We start from the raw sequence: 15,278 nt of genomic DNA, 5'->3' as shown, positions 1-15,278 counted from the left end.
CAATTAAGTGTTCTAATTTTTCTTGTTTGATAATCCAGTGTGACAACTTACCTGCCGATGGGTCAAATTGTGCACACTCTATTCAACAGTCTACACCTCCATAATGACATGAGATACGAAGATGTAATGAATACAAAATATGTGCCCAAGACTTCCTTCTTTCATTTGGTATGACATTTGTACCATTGTGATGTACGGTGACCAGTATATATTAGACCGTGTAGAAAGTGTGACAACATACCCTGCTCTCCCCTAATTATTCATATGCAGGTGTTCGTTAAACAGATAACAGCTACAGAGAGAATCGTGCTGCTCTGCACTGATAACTGAGACTTTATTAGTACCAACACAGCGCGCATGTGTGCAGACACTCAGTCTCAGCTGTTAGAGCCGACTGACAGCTGATCCAGCTGTAATCAGCTGCCGCCCTCATCAAAACCGGATGTCGCTTCACGTGACGCTTCGGAGGAAAGTACGTCTCATATCTCTAATGTCCAGTGGGAAGTCCACGCTATTCCTACAAAACAGGAAATGCTGAGGCCGGCCCCTCCCCAAACACTTGTCCTGCATGGTGGAACTGAACAAAGCAACAAACAATTTTAAGTATTAACACAGAAAAACAATTAAACCAACTGAAATTAACTTATGACTGTGTGTTTAGTGTGAGAAAACAGGCCACACGCCTCATTTCTTTATGAGGCTATAGCCTGTTGACAAATAGGCAGTAAAAAAGGGATTTATTGATTGAGTGATTTCATTGAAAAACTACATACAAACCCTTTAGCTCTAATACTAAATGTAATTATTTGAATGGCAAATGGCTGCATTTATATAGCTCTTTTTTCTTTAACGCTTTATAGATTTTGCAAGGTCAAGAAGATATCAGCTGCACCTCCTGAGCTGCATTCCACCGCTGTGTTAAAATCCACATGTTGTGGTTTTTCGGCAGTTCCAAGGGAAAGTTATCTCTGTTACCATGACATGTTAAACTGTTACTTAGACACAATAAATAGTTTGGATGATTTCTTTGGTAGAAAATGGTTGCAGTGAAGACTGTTCAAAAGTGAGTCCTGTGAATCCAGAGTTAAGGTGGTGGCGAGTGGCTTTTGAGTTTCAGAGGCAGATAGAAAAATAGAAAAATACACTCATCTTACTTTCAACACATCAGAAAGCAGCTCAGGTTTAACATGACCCATTTATTTTCCAAGTTACAATGACACAGTAACAAAATGTCATTTACTTTTTATCCAAATTAAAAAAATTGAACATTTTTGAAACATGATTTGAACATTCAAAATAAATTGTTAACAGCTCGTAGAGCTCACATGTAGCCTCGGGCACCCCATCCAAAGGAGGATTGGACTGGGCGTGGTTTGATGGTATTAATGATCTGGATTCTTTGGGGATCCCAGACACAATCCTCCTCCAAACCGCTCCTCACCATCCCACACCCGGGTGGCACCCAGGCGGTGTCATAGCCGTGGTCATGCCAGGTCTTCTGAAGTGGGTGGCCTTGACGATTGATGGCGATCACCTTCCCCACGTTGACCGCTACCTTAATAACCACCCTGTCAGACTCAGGGTGATCAATGGGATAGCGGCTAGCTTTCTCCAGGTCTCTGCTGAGGTAGACGCCGCGGCCGAGCATCCCACATGAAGACTGCTGAAAGCCTGTAGCCAGGATGGACTGAGCTTTCTGCCTGGTGGTGCCGTGGTACATGATGTACTTTCTACCACTAACTGGCTCAGAGAGGCCCAGTCGACCGACCCCATAGGGCAGATCAAAGTCGTCTTCAGCCCACTGGTACTGCATGCTGGTGTCAGTATTGCTGTAGGAAAGAGGATTGTTAGTGTAAAGACTTTAGAAGGATTCCATGTGAAGAAACACAACATCATCGCAAGTAAAACAATGCAGGAATTAAACTGCAAGCAGCGTTGGACGGGCCCTCGCTCTGCGACGCATGACGGAGCTTACGGCGGCCGCTGTGCAGTTGACGGAGGTCGTCAACGAAGATCTGAATTATCACATGCTTTGGCACCTCACAAAAGAATTAAACGTGATGATGGTGATTGTCACACAGAGTTTACTTCCTGTTACCAGTAGGTGGCACTCTGACATTGTGTCAATATTGGCATATAGATGTGTTCAGGGTGTGACTCTTATCAAATATGTGAAATTTGGTACAGATGTGAGCATGTACAGTGAAATTAGAACAACTTCCTTTTTCATGGCGAAGCATTGATTCTCGACGCCACGCCAATTACACAACCTTCAACAAAAACTCACAGATAGCACAACTTTTCATCGTCAATGCCTTTAGAAGGCACAGCAAAAATTTGAAGTCGATCCAATTAAATCCCTAGGAGGGGTTCGTTAAAGCACCCAAACTCTAAATTGCCAAAATTACATTTAACCCAAAATAATCGACTTCCTATTGGGTTCAGGGCATCACCCCAAGAGGCTTTTTTGTACTTCTAGACATGATATATCTGTCACAAAAGTTTCGTACAGTTTGGGGAAACGTGGCCCGGGGGCTGCTCTGTAGGGGGCGCTAGCGAGCCATTTTGCCACTCCCATGCACGAAAACCATATGACACGTAAATTTTTGCCACCCTTGAATTTTGTGCAAAATTTTGTAAGTTTTCAAGCATGTTTAGGCCACCAAAAGCAAAACCGACATTAAAATACTATCCAGAAGCTCCCGTTTGAGTAATAACTCCAACAGTTCAAAGGCTCATCAGATGCAAAAATACTACACAGAGGTTTAGAGGTTTTGTTTCGGTTTATAACGTGTCTCGATCTGTTATTGTTTCTAAATGTTGCAATTAAAGCAGATCAGCTTATTTATTTAAATTAATGCACTATTATTGCCCAATTTTTGGGTTGTAGCCACATAGTTGAATGCTTATTGTACATCACTTTGGATAAAAGGGTCAGCTAAATAAATGTAATGCAATGTTGGCATACTGAGGTTAGCATTTACACCACAACAAGTGCAGCCTCACAGAGCTGCTAGCCTGGCTGTAGACTCTTCTTATTCTAAGATTTAAACAAAAATACAGGTGAAAGACTTTAAATTGTATAGTCAAGAACATTGCATTGATATAACCCAATAGCACATATAACACATTTGTCTCAAGGAGCTTTACAATCTGCACAATATACAACATCATTTATTTCAAGAAAAACTCACTCACATACTACTTTTCCTGGCAAGTAAAAAATGTAGCTCTCAAAGACCTTGCAGATGGTTTCTACTGAAACACTGTCTCAATCCTGCTGTGCGTTTATTTATAAAATCTTCTGTTAAATGGATTACTTGCATTAAAATGTTGTTTTTCATCATTCATGACAGTGTATGGCACAATTTGTTTGGGTTCTGAGAAAAACGCTGTGGTTTGAAAGAGCGCCACCACGACACATCTGCTTTTATCAGTCAGGACGACATGCCAGCAAATTCCACTGAAGGTTTAAGAGCACGTTTCCCATCGGACTAACTAACTTCATCTCCTCGTACATGCAGTATTGATAATAATTATTGTAAAAATGGATATTTTTAGAGGATAAAAATCAAGTGTGTGTTCACCTACCTCTCCTCCTCTCTCTCTTCCTCCAAGAATGCAGGCTGTGAGTTCACTCTGCTTTTTATAAGGGAGGAAGTTTCATAAATGCGCGGTCAAGCTTTAGTTTCGTTTCCCTGTTGGTACTGTTTTATGACTTTAATTCAAAATCAGACAGGATGTTTTTATTTGGGTGGAGTCAACACACCAATGGTATTTTCTGTCCTGCCAGCCAGCACAGGGATCAGTCACATTATAGTCAGATGTACAGTAAGTGTGGGAGTTATAAGACTTTTACGTACTTATTAGGTCACAGATGTTTTTACCACAAGAAGAACAGATTTATACAGTGGCAAACGCTCCACACGGATCTCGTGTTTTTTTCTATTGTCTCTTCACAGGAGGCTTGAGTTTAATTTCAGTTAAATTTTTCTTGTACGTCAAGATTTATTGATTCTGTTTCTGTTGGAACTGGGTATCACTGGATAATCCGTAATTTGTTTGTAATTCAATTTGTTTCAAAACAAAAAACAAAATAACGAAAAAAAATTTAAAATGGTGCGTTTGTGGTTTTTGGCAATTGTTTTTATTTTTATTCCTTTTTGAAAGAGGGTCTTTGAACTTCAATCAATTCGTTTTTCATCATTAACGGAAGTCACGTGGTGATTAGCAAGGTGATTAGTGTTTACTAAAACTAAACTAAAATAACAGTCTTTAGTAAAACCAAACTAAAACTGGGTGTAGAAAAAACAGTTAACTGAAATTAAAAACACATATATAAAATAATAACATTTGTAAGACCTGTAATTTAAGATTAAGATAAGTGAACTAATGGTTATCTGTAGCCTAGGATAGCAGTTAGCCTTTGTATTGAAGTTATTATTTATTTAATTTATATTTTCATTTCATAAGATATTCAGACTTGCTATGTGGGAGCTCAACCAGCAGATGCCACTCTACACCCTTTTGCGCACCCCGAGGGAAACCAGTTCTGACTTGTGTTTATATCAAAGAGAAGGCCAGCACTGCTACCAAAGGAAGCTAAGTTTATTTATTTATTTCAAAAAGAGACCACTGGTCGCTGCCACACTGGTTGGTGTGGTCGCTGCCACTAGGGGCGCTAAAGACCGTGGTCGCTGCCACACTGGTTGGTGTGGTCGCTGCCACTAGGGGTGCTAAAGACGGCGGTCGCTGCCACACTGGTCAGTGTGGTCGCTGCCACTAGGGGCGCTAAAGACCGTGGTCGCTGCCACACTGGTCGGTGTGATGTCGCTGCCACTAGGGGCGCTAAAGACGGTGGTCGCTGCCACACTGGTCGGTGTGACGTCGCTGCCACTAGGGGCGCTAAAGACGGCGGTCGCTGCCACACTGGTCAGTGTGGTCGCTGCCACTAGGGGCGCTAAAGACGGTGGTCGCTGCCACACTGGTCGGTGTGATGTCGCTGCCACTAGGGGCGCTAAAGACGGTGGTCGCTGCCACACTGGTCGGTGTGACGTCGCTGCCACTAGGGGCGCTAAAGACGGTGGTCGCTGCCACACTGGTCGGTGTGACGTCGCTGCCACTAGGAGCGCTAAAGACGGTGGTCGCTGCCACACTGGTCGGTGTGATGTCGCTGCCACTAGGGGCGCTAAAGACGGTGGTCGCTGCCACACTGGTCGGTGTGATGTCGCTGCCACTAGGGGCGCTAAAGACGGCGGTCGCTGCCACACTGGTCGGTGTGACGTCGCTGCCACTAGGGGCGCTAAAGACGGTGGTCGCTGCCACACTGGTCGGTGTGATGTCGCTGCCACTAGGGGCGCTAAAGACGGTGGTCGCTGCCACACTGGTCGGTGTGATGTCGCTGCCACACTGGTCGGTGTGACGTCGCTGCCACTAGGGGCGCTAAAGACGGTGGTCGCTGCCACACTGGTCGGTGTGACGTCGCTGCCACTAGGGGCGCTAAAGACGGCGCTGCCACACTGGTCGCGCTGCCACACTGGTCGGTGTGACGTCGCTGCCACTAGGGGCGCTAAAGACGGTGGTCGCTGCCACACTGGTCGGTGTGATGTCGCTGCCACTAGGGGCGCTAAAGACGGCGGTCGCTGCCACACTGGTCGGTGTGACATCGCTGCCACTAGGGGCGCTAAAGACGGCGGTCGCTGCCACACTGGTCGTGTGATGTCGCTGCCACTAGGGGCGCTAAAGACGGTGGTCGCTGCCACACTGGTCGGTGTGATGTCGCTGCCACTGGTCGGTGTGACGTCGCTGCCACTAGGGGCGCTAAAGACGGTGGTCGCTGCCACACTGGTCGGTGTGACGTCGCTGCCACTAGGGGCGCTAAAGACGGCGGTCGCTGCCACACTGGTCGGTGTGACGTCGCTGCCACTAGGGGCGCTAAAGACGGTGGTCGCTGCCACACTGGTCGGTGTGACGTCGCTGCCACTAGGGGCGCTAAAGACGGCGGTCGCTGCCACACTGGTCGGTGTGGTCGCTGCCACTAGGGGCGCTAAAGACGGTGGTCGCTGCCACACTGGTCGGTGTGATGTCGCTGCCACTAGGGGCGCTAAAGACGGTGGTCGCTGCCACACTGGTCGGTGTGACGTCGCTGCCACTAGGGGCGCTAAAGACGGCGGTCGCTGCCACACTGGTCGGTGTGATGTCGCTGCCACTAGGGGCGCTAAAGACGGCGGTCGCTGCCACACTGGTCGGTGTGACATCGCTGCCACTAGGGGCGCTAAAGACGGCGGTCGCTGCCACACTGGTCGGTGTGACGTCGCTGCCACTAGGGGCGCTAAAGACGGTGGTCGCTGCCACACTGGTCGGTGTGATGTCGCTGCCACACTGGTCGGTGTGACGTCGCTGCCACTAGGGGCGCTAAAGACGGCGGTCGCTGCCACACTGGTCGGTGTGACGTCGCTGCCACTAGGGGCGCTAAAGACGGCGGTCGCTGCCACACTGGTCGGTGTGACGTCGCTGCCACTAGGGGCGCTAAAGACGGCGGTCGCTGCCACACTGGTCGGTGTGACATCGCTGCCACTAGGGGCGCTAAAGACGGCGGTCGCTGCCACACTGGTCGGTGTGATGTCGCTGCCACTAGGGGCGCTAAAGACGGCGGTCGCTGCCACACTGGTCGGTGTGACATCGCTGCCACTAGGGGCGCTAAAGACGGTGGTCGCTGCCACACTGGTCGGTGATGTCGCTGCCACACTGGTCGGTGTGACGTCGCTGCCACTAGGGGCGCTAAAGACGGCGGTCGCTGCCACACTGGTCGGTGTGATGTCGCTGCCACACTGGTCGGTGTGATGTCGCTGCCACTAGGGGCGCTAAAGACGGCGGTCGCTGCCACACTGGTCGGTGTGACATCGCTGCCACTAGGGGCGCTAAAGACGGCGGTCGCTGCCACACTGGTCGGTGTGATGTCGCTGCCACTAGGGGCGCTAAAGACGGTGGTCGCTGCCACACTGGTCGGAGTGATGTCGCTGCCACACTGGTCGGTGTGACATCGCTGCCACTAGGGGCGCTAAAGACGGTGGTCGCTGCCACACTGGTCGGTGTGATGTCGCTGCCACACTGGTCGGTGTGACGTCGCTGCCACTAGGGGCGCTAAAGACGGTGGTCGCTGCCACACTGGTCGGAGTGATGTCGCTGCCACACTGGTCGGTGTGACATCGCTGCCACTAGGGGCGCTAAAGACGGTGGTCGCTGCCACACTGGTCGGTGTGATGTCGCTGCCACACTGGTCGGTGTGACATCGCTGCCACTAGGGGCGCTAAAGACGGTGGTCGCTGCCACACTGGTCGGTGTGATGTCGCTGCCACACTGGTCGGTGTGACGTCGCTGCCACTAGGGGCGCTAAAGACGGTGGTCGCTTCTTATTGTTGCACTATATATTGCAGTTTGTGTGGTTATACCTACAGTAATACCCTACATCTCTCTATCTTTAGTCCTTGCCTATAACAAGGCCTGTGTTATCACCTGTAAATGAAAGTGTGTACATCTTTCAATTCAATTCAATTCAAATTAGCTTTATTGGCATGAATGTAATAACAACATTGCCAAAGCATCATATATACAACATAAGAACAATCAGCCCCATACATTTCATTTCATTCTTTCTATATCACAATACTTTGTAAAATATACTCTATTATATCTTATTGATGCACTGTAGGCGTACAGTATATTGCAGTTTGTGTGGTTGTAGCCAATCTACACTAGGCTACATCTATCTAGATCACAATACTTTGATAAATATAGCCTACAATATTATCGATTATGCCTATATTCTTATTGTTGCACTGTATATTGCAGTTTGTGTGGTTAACCTACAGTACTAAATCTCTCTATCTTTGGTTCTTGCCTACAAGAAGAAGGCTAGTGTTGTCACCTGTGAAGGAAAGTGTGGTGAGTCATGATGACCACTTGTTGGTTGAGTCCAAGCTAGACTGATTTTAACAATAAGAATATATTTCATCAAAAATTAGTTGGCTATATTTAACAAAGTATTATGATCTAGATATATTTGTTACTGTAGATAGGCTATAACCTATCTTCAGTGTGGCAGCGACCACCGTCTTTAGCGCCCCTAGTGTCAGCGACATTTTATATCTCAAGGAAAACAAACTCTCCTACTGTGTGTGTGCTAGGTGTCTGTTACTTAGTGGGGTGCATGGGTGTCTAAACTTATATGGGTGCACGAGGGTGTACGTGTGTGTGTGGTGTGTGTGTGTGTGTGTGTGTGTGTGTGTGTGTGTGTGTGTGCAGAAGTGTGAATATGTTAATATCTATGAGTGCGTATGTTTGGGAGTCTCCTATCCTCCGGTGCCCTCCAAGGGTGATAACACTTAAATACTGTCCCTGCAAAGATCAGGTTTAATCCTTTGCCACTCATTCTTTAAACAGTATTACCGTGTTATACTGTTTTACGTCTTCTCGACCTTCACTGGTCTTCACTGTGTTCAAATTCAAATTCAAATTAGCTTTATTGGCATGAATGTGTAACAACAATATTGCCAAAGCATCATACAAACTACATAAGAAAAATCAACCCCATACATTTCATTAAACAAGTCATTAAAGCGTAAAGTACTCAAAGCATATGTGTGTTTGTGTTATATAATATATAAATATATATATATATATATATTAAAAATTAAATAAAATAAATAATTAAAATGGTAAGCGTGTGTGTATGTGTTAAAAAACTAAATAAAATAAATAAATAAAACAATAAGCGTGTGTGTTTATGTTAAAAAAAAATTTATATATTAAAAATAATATAAATAAATAAAACAGTAAGCATGTGTGTGAGTGTGTGTTTAAAAAAATAAAAATATATTAAAAAAATTAAATAACATAAATAAATGAGGTGTGTGTGTGTGTGTGTGTGTGTGTGTGTGTATTAATAGACAAAAAAATCAATAAATAATTAACTGATTAAAAATAATAATACTAATAAATTTTAAAAAAAGAAATCAGTATCAAATGTAAAAACAAAACAATTACTAAAATATCAAATGATCAAAATAATAATAATTTGAAAATCTGTACAATTATTTATCAGTCTGAGGTTCCACTGGTTGTCCTCACATGTTCTCTGTCTAGTAGAGGCACCTGCATGCTGGATTTATGCTGTGTCCTGCTCAGAGGCACAGGATCATTTCTACGGGTAGAATGTGTTTATATTATTCATTCATTCTGATTGTTGAATTCATTATTGAATAACCCAGAATATGATCATGGTGTATTTTGAACATACATGATGTAACTGAATGACTGAATGGAAATGATTATAAATTATGTAAAAAGTGTTTTTTACTGTTAGACCGACTCTCCTGCTCTATCTGACTTTAATTGTCTCCATGATAAAAGGTAATGGGGAAAATAACAGATTATAAAAACAAATATCTTTCTAATAAAAGAAGAAAATTGTTTGTGGTTTTGTTGTTCGGACCTACAATGAAAACAGATTCTTAAATAGACAGTGAATCAGAAAACAAATCAAATATAAAACTTAGCTGTGATACACTTCTGTCCTTGGTCATCCAGTAATGTTGTGATGTGTCAGATCAGCCCCCTTCCCCGTAAAAGACATAACATAAAAGAGAAAAAAGTGAGGATTTAAGTTGCTTTGCATTAATAATGGTATACTTCAACTTAATGCATTATTTTCACTTTCAGAATCATTGACAGATCAACACAGAAATAACCCAAACAATTCCCTTGATTAAAAACTGACATTTTTGCTCAACAATTCGTTATAGCATTTTTATTTCTGTGACCTTTTAAAAGGATCAAAAAATAACTGTGTTCACAAATTCAAGACATGACTTTAATCACAAATCACAGAATTTTAGAAAACATTTGTTGACAGTAAAGCAAAAAAATTTAACTGCGATCTTAACCTTTTATTTGCTGTTTTTTCTTACATAAATAATGCCAGAGAACAACAGCCTCCTCTACAGAGGGACGCAGAGACGAGGACAGTCTATGTAAAGACGTCATACTAAATAGTGTGTAATATTAATGATTTTTGTATTCATTTGAATGGCCAGGTTGACTTATCTAATAGTTATTACCAACAATTTGCACCATTTCACACAACAGCAGACAGCCAAAGCAGCCACAGCAGCTAGACCAGCGGTTCTCAAGCCTTTTCTCTCGTGCCCCCCCTTTAGAAGTCGAAGTGTTTGTGTTGAAATGACTAGTAGGTACAAAAAGTTGGCTTTAGCTGTCGTCTTCCTGTAACAACTCGCCTCTCACAAGATTTCAGAGTGAGAACTGTCCTTGAGTGAGACTTCAGTTTCCTGTTAAAAACAAAGGGTGTCCCCGCGGTTCCCTCGTCGGGATCCTTCCCATGATGTTGTCAGACACCTGGTAACAGTCTGAGCCTGTCGTTGGCAAAAAGAATATGTTGCAGCCACTGCAGCTAGTTTAGCTGCCGGCTGAAGCATCTCCTGCACGGATTCAAAATCTTTAGTACCTACTAGTCATTTCAACACCAATATGCGTTAAAATAAGGCCCAGGTTATAAATACAGAAATGATCCTCTAACAGAGACTTTAGTCTGTCAGTGTAGGTCATACACTACATATCTGCAGAGTAATGTTAGGCTTTATGATGAAAGGCTTTTATATCATGTCAACACTTCTGTCCCAATATTCTCTTTCTCTCTCCGTCTCCGCTGAATGTCTGCTGCAGGTGAAACATAGTTAAGGCTGCAATAACTGATCTCCAATAAGGAAGCATCAGCTAGTAAAAGATTTCCGTGAAGGCTGCTCTCATGTATCCTCCCTCATGGCTCCTGGCTCATCAGAGATTCCTCCTCTCTCCTCAGAGACAAGTACCACACTAATTTGCCTCCAGGCCTGCTGTTTCCTGTTCAAATCATGGTAACAACTGTTGGTTGAATCATAACGCTCCGGGTATCCAGCAGCAGCCACCACCACTAGTTTGTCCCCCACTGTTATCATCTGATTGCACAATAGGAAAAACCCCAATGATATAGAAATAAAAGAATCATAAAATCAATAAATTTTCCAAAACAAATTTCCCTTCAGTGGCAATAAAAGTACATCTTATCTTTCTTATCTATCAAAATGCAATGCAGCAGCTTTTAGGCATAGTGGCAATGATTTTTTCAATTTGGTGCTCACACTCACACTTTTATACCATCTGTTTTCCCCCAAAAGGCAGGAACCTGACATTTGACTGCTCTCATCTATCTTCATCTTTGTGTAGTTTTATGGATTTAATGTACTTGATTCGGTCGGGATCCCAGACACAATCCTCCTCCAATCCGCTCATCACCATCCCACACCCGGGTGGCACCCAGGCGGTGTCGTAGCCATGGTCATGCCAGGTATTCTGAAGTGGATTTGCCATAATGATCGATCTTTATCACTCTCCCCACATTGACCTCAACCATAATGACGACCTTGTCAGACGCAGGGTGACCAATGGGATAGTGGCTAGCCTTCTGCAGGTCTCTGCTGAGGTAGACGCCGCAGCCGAGCATCCCGCCTGCAGACTGCTGAAAACCTTCGTGCTTGATGGCTTTAGCGGCCTTCCTGGAGGTGCCGTGGTACATTTTATATATTTGACCTCTGCACCCCTGGTGCGGTTGACGATGGATGGATGGATGGATTATTAGTTCTGGATGTTTAGCCTAGCTTAGCACAAAGATTGGAAGACGCAGAGAGAACCTGTCAGCCTGTATGTAGCTCTATCAAAAGTGAAACAAAACATCACATCGCAAAGTTTAACAAGATTCAGCTCTTTTTTTTCAGCCACCATAAGATTGACTTTGATGAGCCCCTGAAATTTGTTTTAGTTATACTATCGGCTCCAACCGTTGACTTATCTGGTAAAAAGTATGGACTGGTATTTGTGTCAGTAGAATCTGAATTTGAATTGCTCAACTTGAGCAACCTTTTAATCAGCATTGTATTGGCATTATATCACTTATACATACAATTTCTTCTTGTATATGTTTATACAAACTTAAGAAGGGTGCCTTTTGTCATGTCATGGCGTTTGGCTTGAATACCCCTGCTGGCTGTTGTGAACAATGTAAGCTTGATCTGCAATCAGTTGAAGGACCTTGAAGTGTCTTTGACCTTGAAACTGTATCTTGTGGACTAAAATTGAAATGGAAGGAGCAAATTTGAATTGAGAGAACTGAAGTGAAAGTACATAAAGTACTACATTTTTAGTGAGGTCCAAATACAGTTTCAGTTGCAACTGAATTCAGTTTCATAATATTATATTCAGTTTTAAGTTTCTTGGAATTCACTGTCAAACTGATAAATTAAATTTCAAATTATGCTATTCAGATTTGTTTTTTCAATACAAGTATTTCAAGTTGAGCAATTCAAATTCAGAATGATTCAAATTCAGATTCTACTGACACAAATATCAGCCCATAGACCATTCCATCAACTATTTGGATTTCCATTACGTTACATTTGATACACACATTTAAATTTCCTTTGGGATAAATTGTAAACACTTTGGTGATCCTCTGACATTGGGCACCACCATCAGGTCAAAAATGTAATTTGGCTAATGCTTTAGGCTAATGACACTCCCATCAGCTTGAGCTGTACTTTATCTTTAGTGCTAACTAGGGCTGCAGCTAACAATGATTTTAGCATTTTAAGCTTCTATAGATTATTTCAACGATTTACTGATGCGTCATTTAAGAAGTACTTTTGCTTGGCAGCAGGCCCAGGCGGAGAACAACAAACCCACGTGTGCACATTTTCAGCTGAGGTCTGCAGCTTACTTTGGCTTCGACTCAACAATCAGTCATGATTTCAGTTAAATGCTAAAGTTGCTGTTACTGTTACCTTGTCTGTGGTCCGCTGGCAGAACACCGGCTGCTTTCTGATAAGGCGCCGTCGTGCTGTTGCCGAGGCGACAAACATTTTGTTTTACGGTGGACGGACGGCAACATTACAGAGTTGTTGTTTTCTTTAGCTTGAAATAATCCCATAATTTGGACACTTTCTTTTTTGTCCCTCGCTGTTTTCTCTCTCTTCCCCCACTTTGCAAACAGGTGCATCATAATCACGTCGTGTTCACTGTGCTGTATAGTTAAATGGATAGTTAAACGGTTAAACGGAGTCTTCTGAAGTGGATGGCTATGATAATCGATCTTTATCACTCTCTTAAACGGAGCATCGATGCAAAGAATTTGTGTCGAAGCATTTTATGAATCGATTTTATCGATTTAAACGATGAATCGTTTCAGCCCTAATGCTATCTAGTGAATGTTTACACATTAGCACATTAACGTGCTAAACAATAATAGAATAGGGTGGGTCCCTAATGGTTAAAATTAGGGCTTATACAGTACCTGCTATGTATTGTTTTAATGTACTTGATGCGATCGGGATCCCAGACACAATCCCCTCCTGAACCGCTCATCACCATTCCACACCCGGGTGGCACCCAGGCGGTGTCGTAGCCATGGTCATGCCAGGTCCTCTGAAGTGGATGGCCATGATAATCGATCTTTATCACTCTCCCCACGTGGACCTCAACCATAATGACGACCTTGTCAAACTCTGGGTGACCGAGGGGATAGCGGCTAGCGTTCTCCGGGTCTGTGCTGAAGTAGACGCCACGGCCGAGCATCCCGCCTGCAGACTGACGAAAACCTTTGTGCTTGATGGCTTTAGCAGCCTTCCTGGTGGTCCCATGGTACATTATATATTTTTGACCTCTGTACTGCCAGCTCAGGTTGGTGTCAGTATCACTGTAGGAAAGAGGATTAGTACTGTTATTATTAGTTCTGGATGTTTAGCCTAGCTTAGCACAAAGACTGGAAGAAGCAGAGAGAACCCGTTAGCTTATATGTAGCTCCATCAAAAGTGAAACAAAACCTCATTGTTAAGTTTAGCTAGGTTCAGCTTTTTTTGACTTTAATGATCCCCTGAAATTTGTTCTAGTCCCACTATCTGCTCAAAATGTTCACTTATCTGGTGAAACGTGTGGGCTGATATTTGTATCAGTAGAATCTGAATTGTTTAACTTGAATAATTGCATTACGAAACTGAATTTGAACAGCATAAGTTTAAATTGTATTGTACTGGCATTCTTTCAATTACAGATAAATCTTTTTCTTGTATATGTTTATACAAACTTGAGAAGAGTGCCTATTGTCATGCTTCACCATGCTGAAAATTGATGGCGTTCAGCTTGAATACCCCTGCTGGTTGTTGTAAAGAATGCAGGCTTGATCTGCACGCAATTGCTCTTCTTGAAGACCTTGAAGTGTCTTTGACCTCAAAACTGTATCTTGTAGATTTAAATTGAAATGAAAGAAGCAAATTTGAATTGAGAGAACTAAAAGTGAAAGTACATAAAGTACTACATTTTTAGTGAGGCCCGAATACAGTTTCAGTTGCAACCGAATTCAGTTTCATAATATTATATTCAGTTTCAAGTTTCTTGGAATTCACTTTCAAACTGATAAATTCAATTTAAAATTATGCTATTCAGATTTAGTTTTTCAATACAATTATTCAAGTTGAGCAATTATTCAGATTCTACTGACACAAATATTATGGCTTGCCGTTACATTACATTTCACACATAAATTTAAATTTCCTTTGGGATGAATTGTAAACACTTTGGTGATCCTCTGACATTCAGCACCACCATCAGGTCAAAAATGTAATTTGGCTAATACTTTAGGCTGATGACACTCCTTTCAGCTTTAGCCGTACTTTATCTTTAGTGCTATCTAGTGAATGTTAGCACATTAGCACATTAACATGCTAAACAATAATAGAACAGGGTGGGTCCCTAATGGTTAACAGGAGGGCTTATACAGTACCTGCTATGTAATGTTTTAATGTACTTGATGCGATCGGGATCCCAGACACAATCCCCTCCTGAACCGCTCATCACCATTCCACACCCGGGTGGCACCCAGGCGGTGTCGTAGCCATGGTCATGCCAGGTCTTCTGAAGTGGATGGCCATGATAATCGATCTTTATCACTCTCCCCACGTGGACCTCAACCATAATGACGACCTTGTCAAACTCTGGGTGACCGAGGGGATAGCGGCTAGCGTTCTCCGGGTCTGTGCTGAAGTAGACGCCGCGGCCGAGCATCCCGCCTGCAGACTGACGAAAACCTTCGTGCTTGATGGCTTTAGCAGCCTCCCTGGTGGTCCCATGGTACATTATATATTTTTGACCTCTGTACTGCCAGCTCATGTTGGTGT

At 43.5% G+C, this 15,278-nt stretch overlaps 1 protein-coding gene across 1 annotated transcript; it reads right to left on the bottom strand.

The window, feature by feature from the left end:
• Positions 1–13,312: 13,312 nt before the first annotated feature.
• Positions 13,313–15,278, bottom strand: LOC119895142. The gene is made up of 2 exons (XM_038708032.1): positions 14,885–15,278; positions 13,313–13,801 (listed from the first exon to the last, which is right to left on the bottom strand). The coding sequence occupies exons 1-2, from the start codon at positions 15,268–15,270 to the stop codon at positions 13,369–13,371; spliced, it is 819 nt and encodes a 272-aa protein (XP_038563960.1). The 5' UTR covers positions 15,271–15,278; the 3' UTR covers positions 13,313–13,368.

Source organism: Micropterus salmoides, unplaced genomic scaffold, assembly GCF_014851395.1.
Source record: "Micropterus salmoides isolate LMB-PRFRI ecotype aquatic unplaced genomic scaffold, ASM1485139v1 Ms_hic_scaffold_10, whole genome shotgun sequence".
Taxonomy (NCBI): Eukaryota; Metazoa; Chordata; class Actinopteri; order Centrarchiformes; family Centrarchidae; genus Micropterus; species Micropterus salmoides.
The sequence above is the reverse complement of the archived record's forward strand: the minus strand, read 5'-3'. Positions and strand labels throughout refer to the sequence as shown.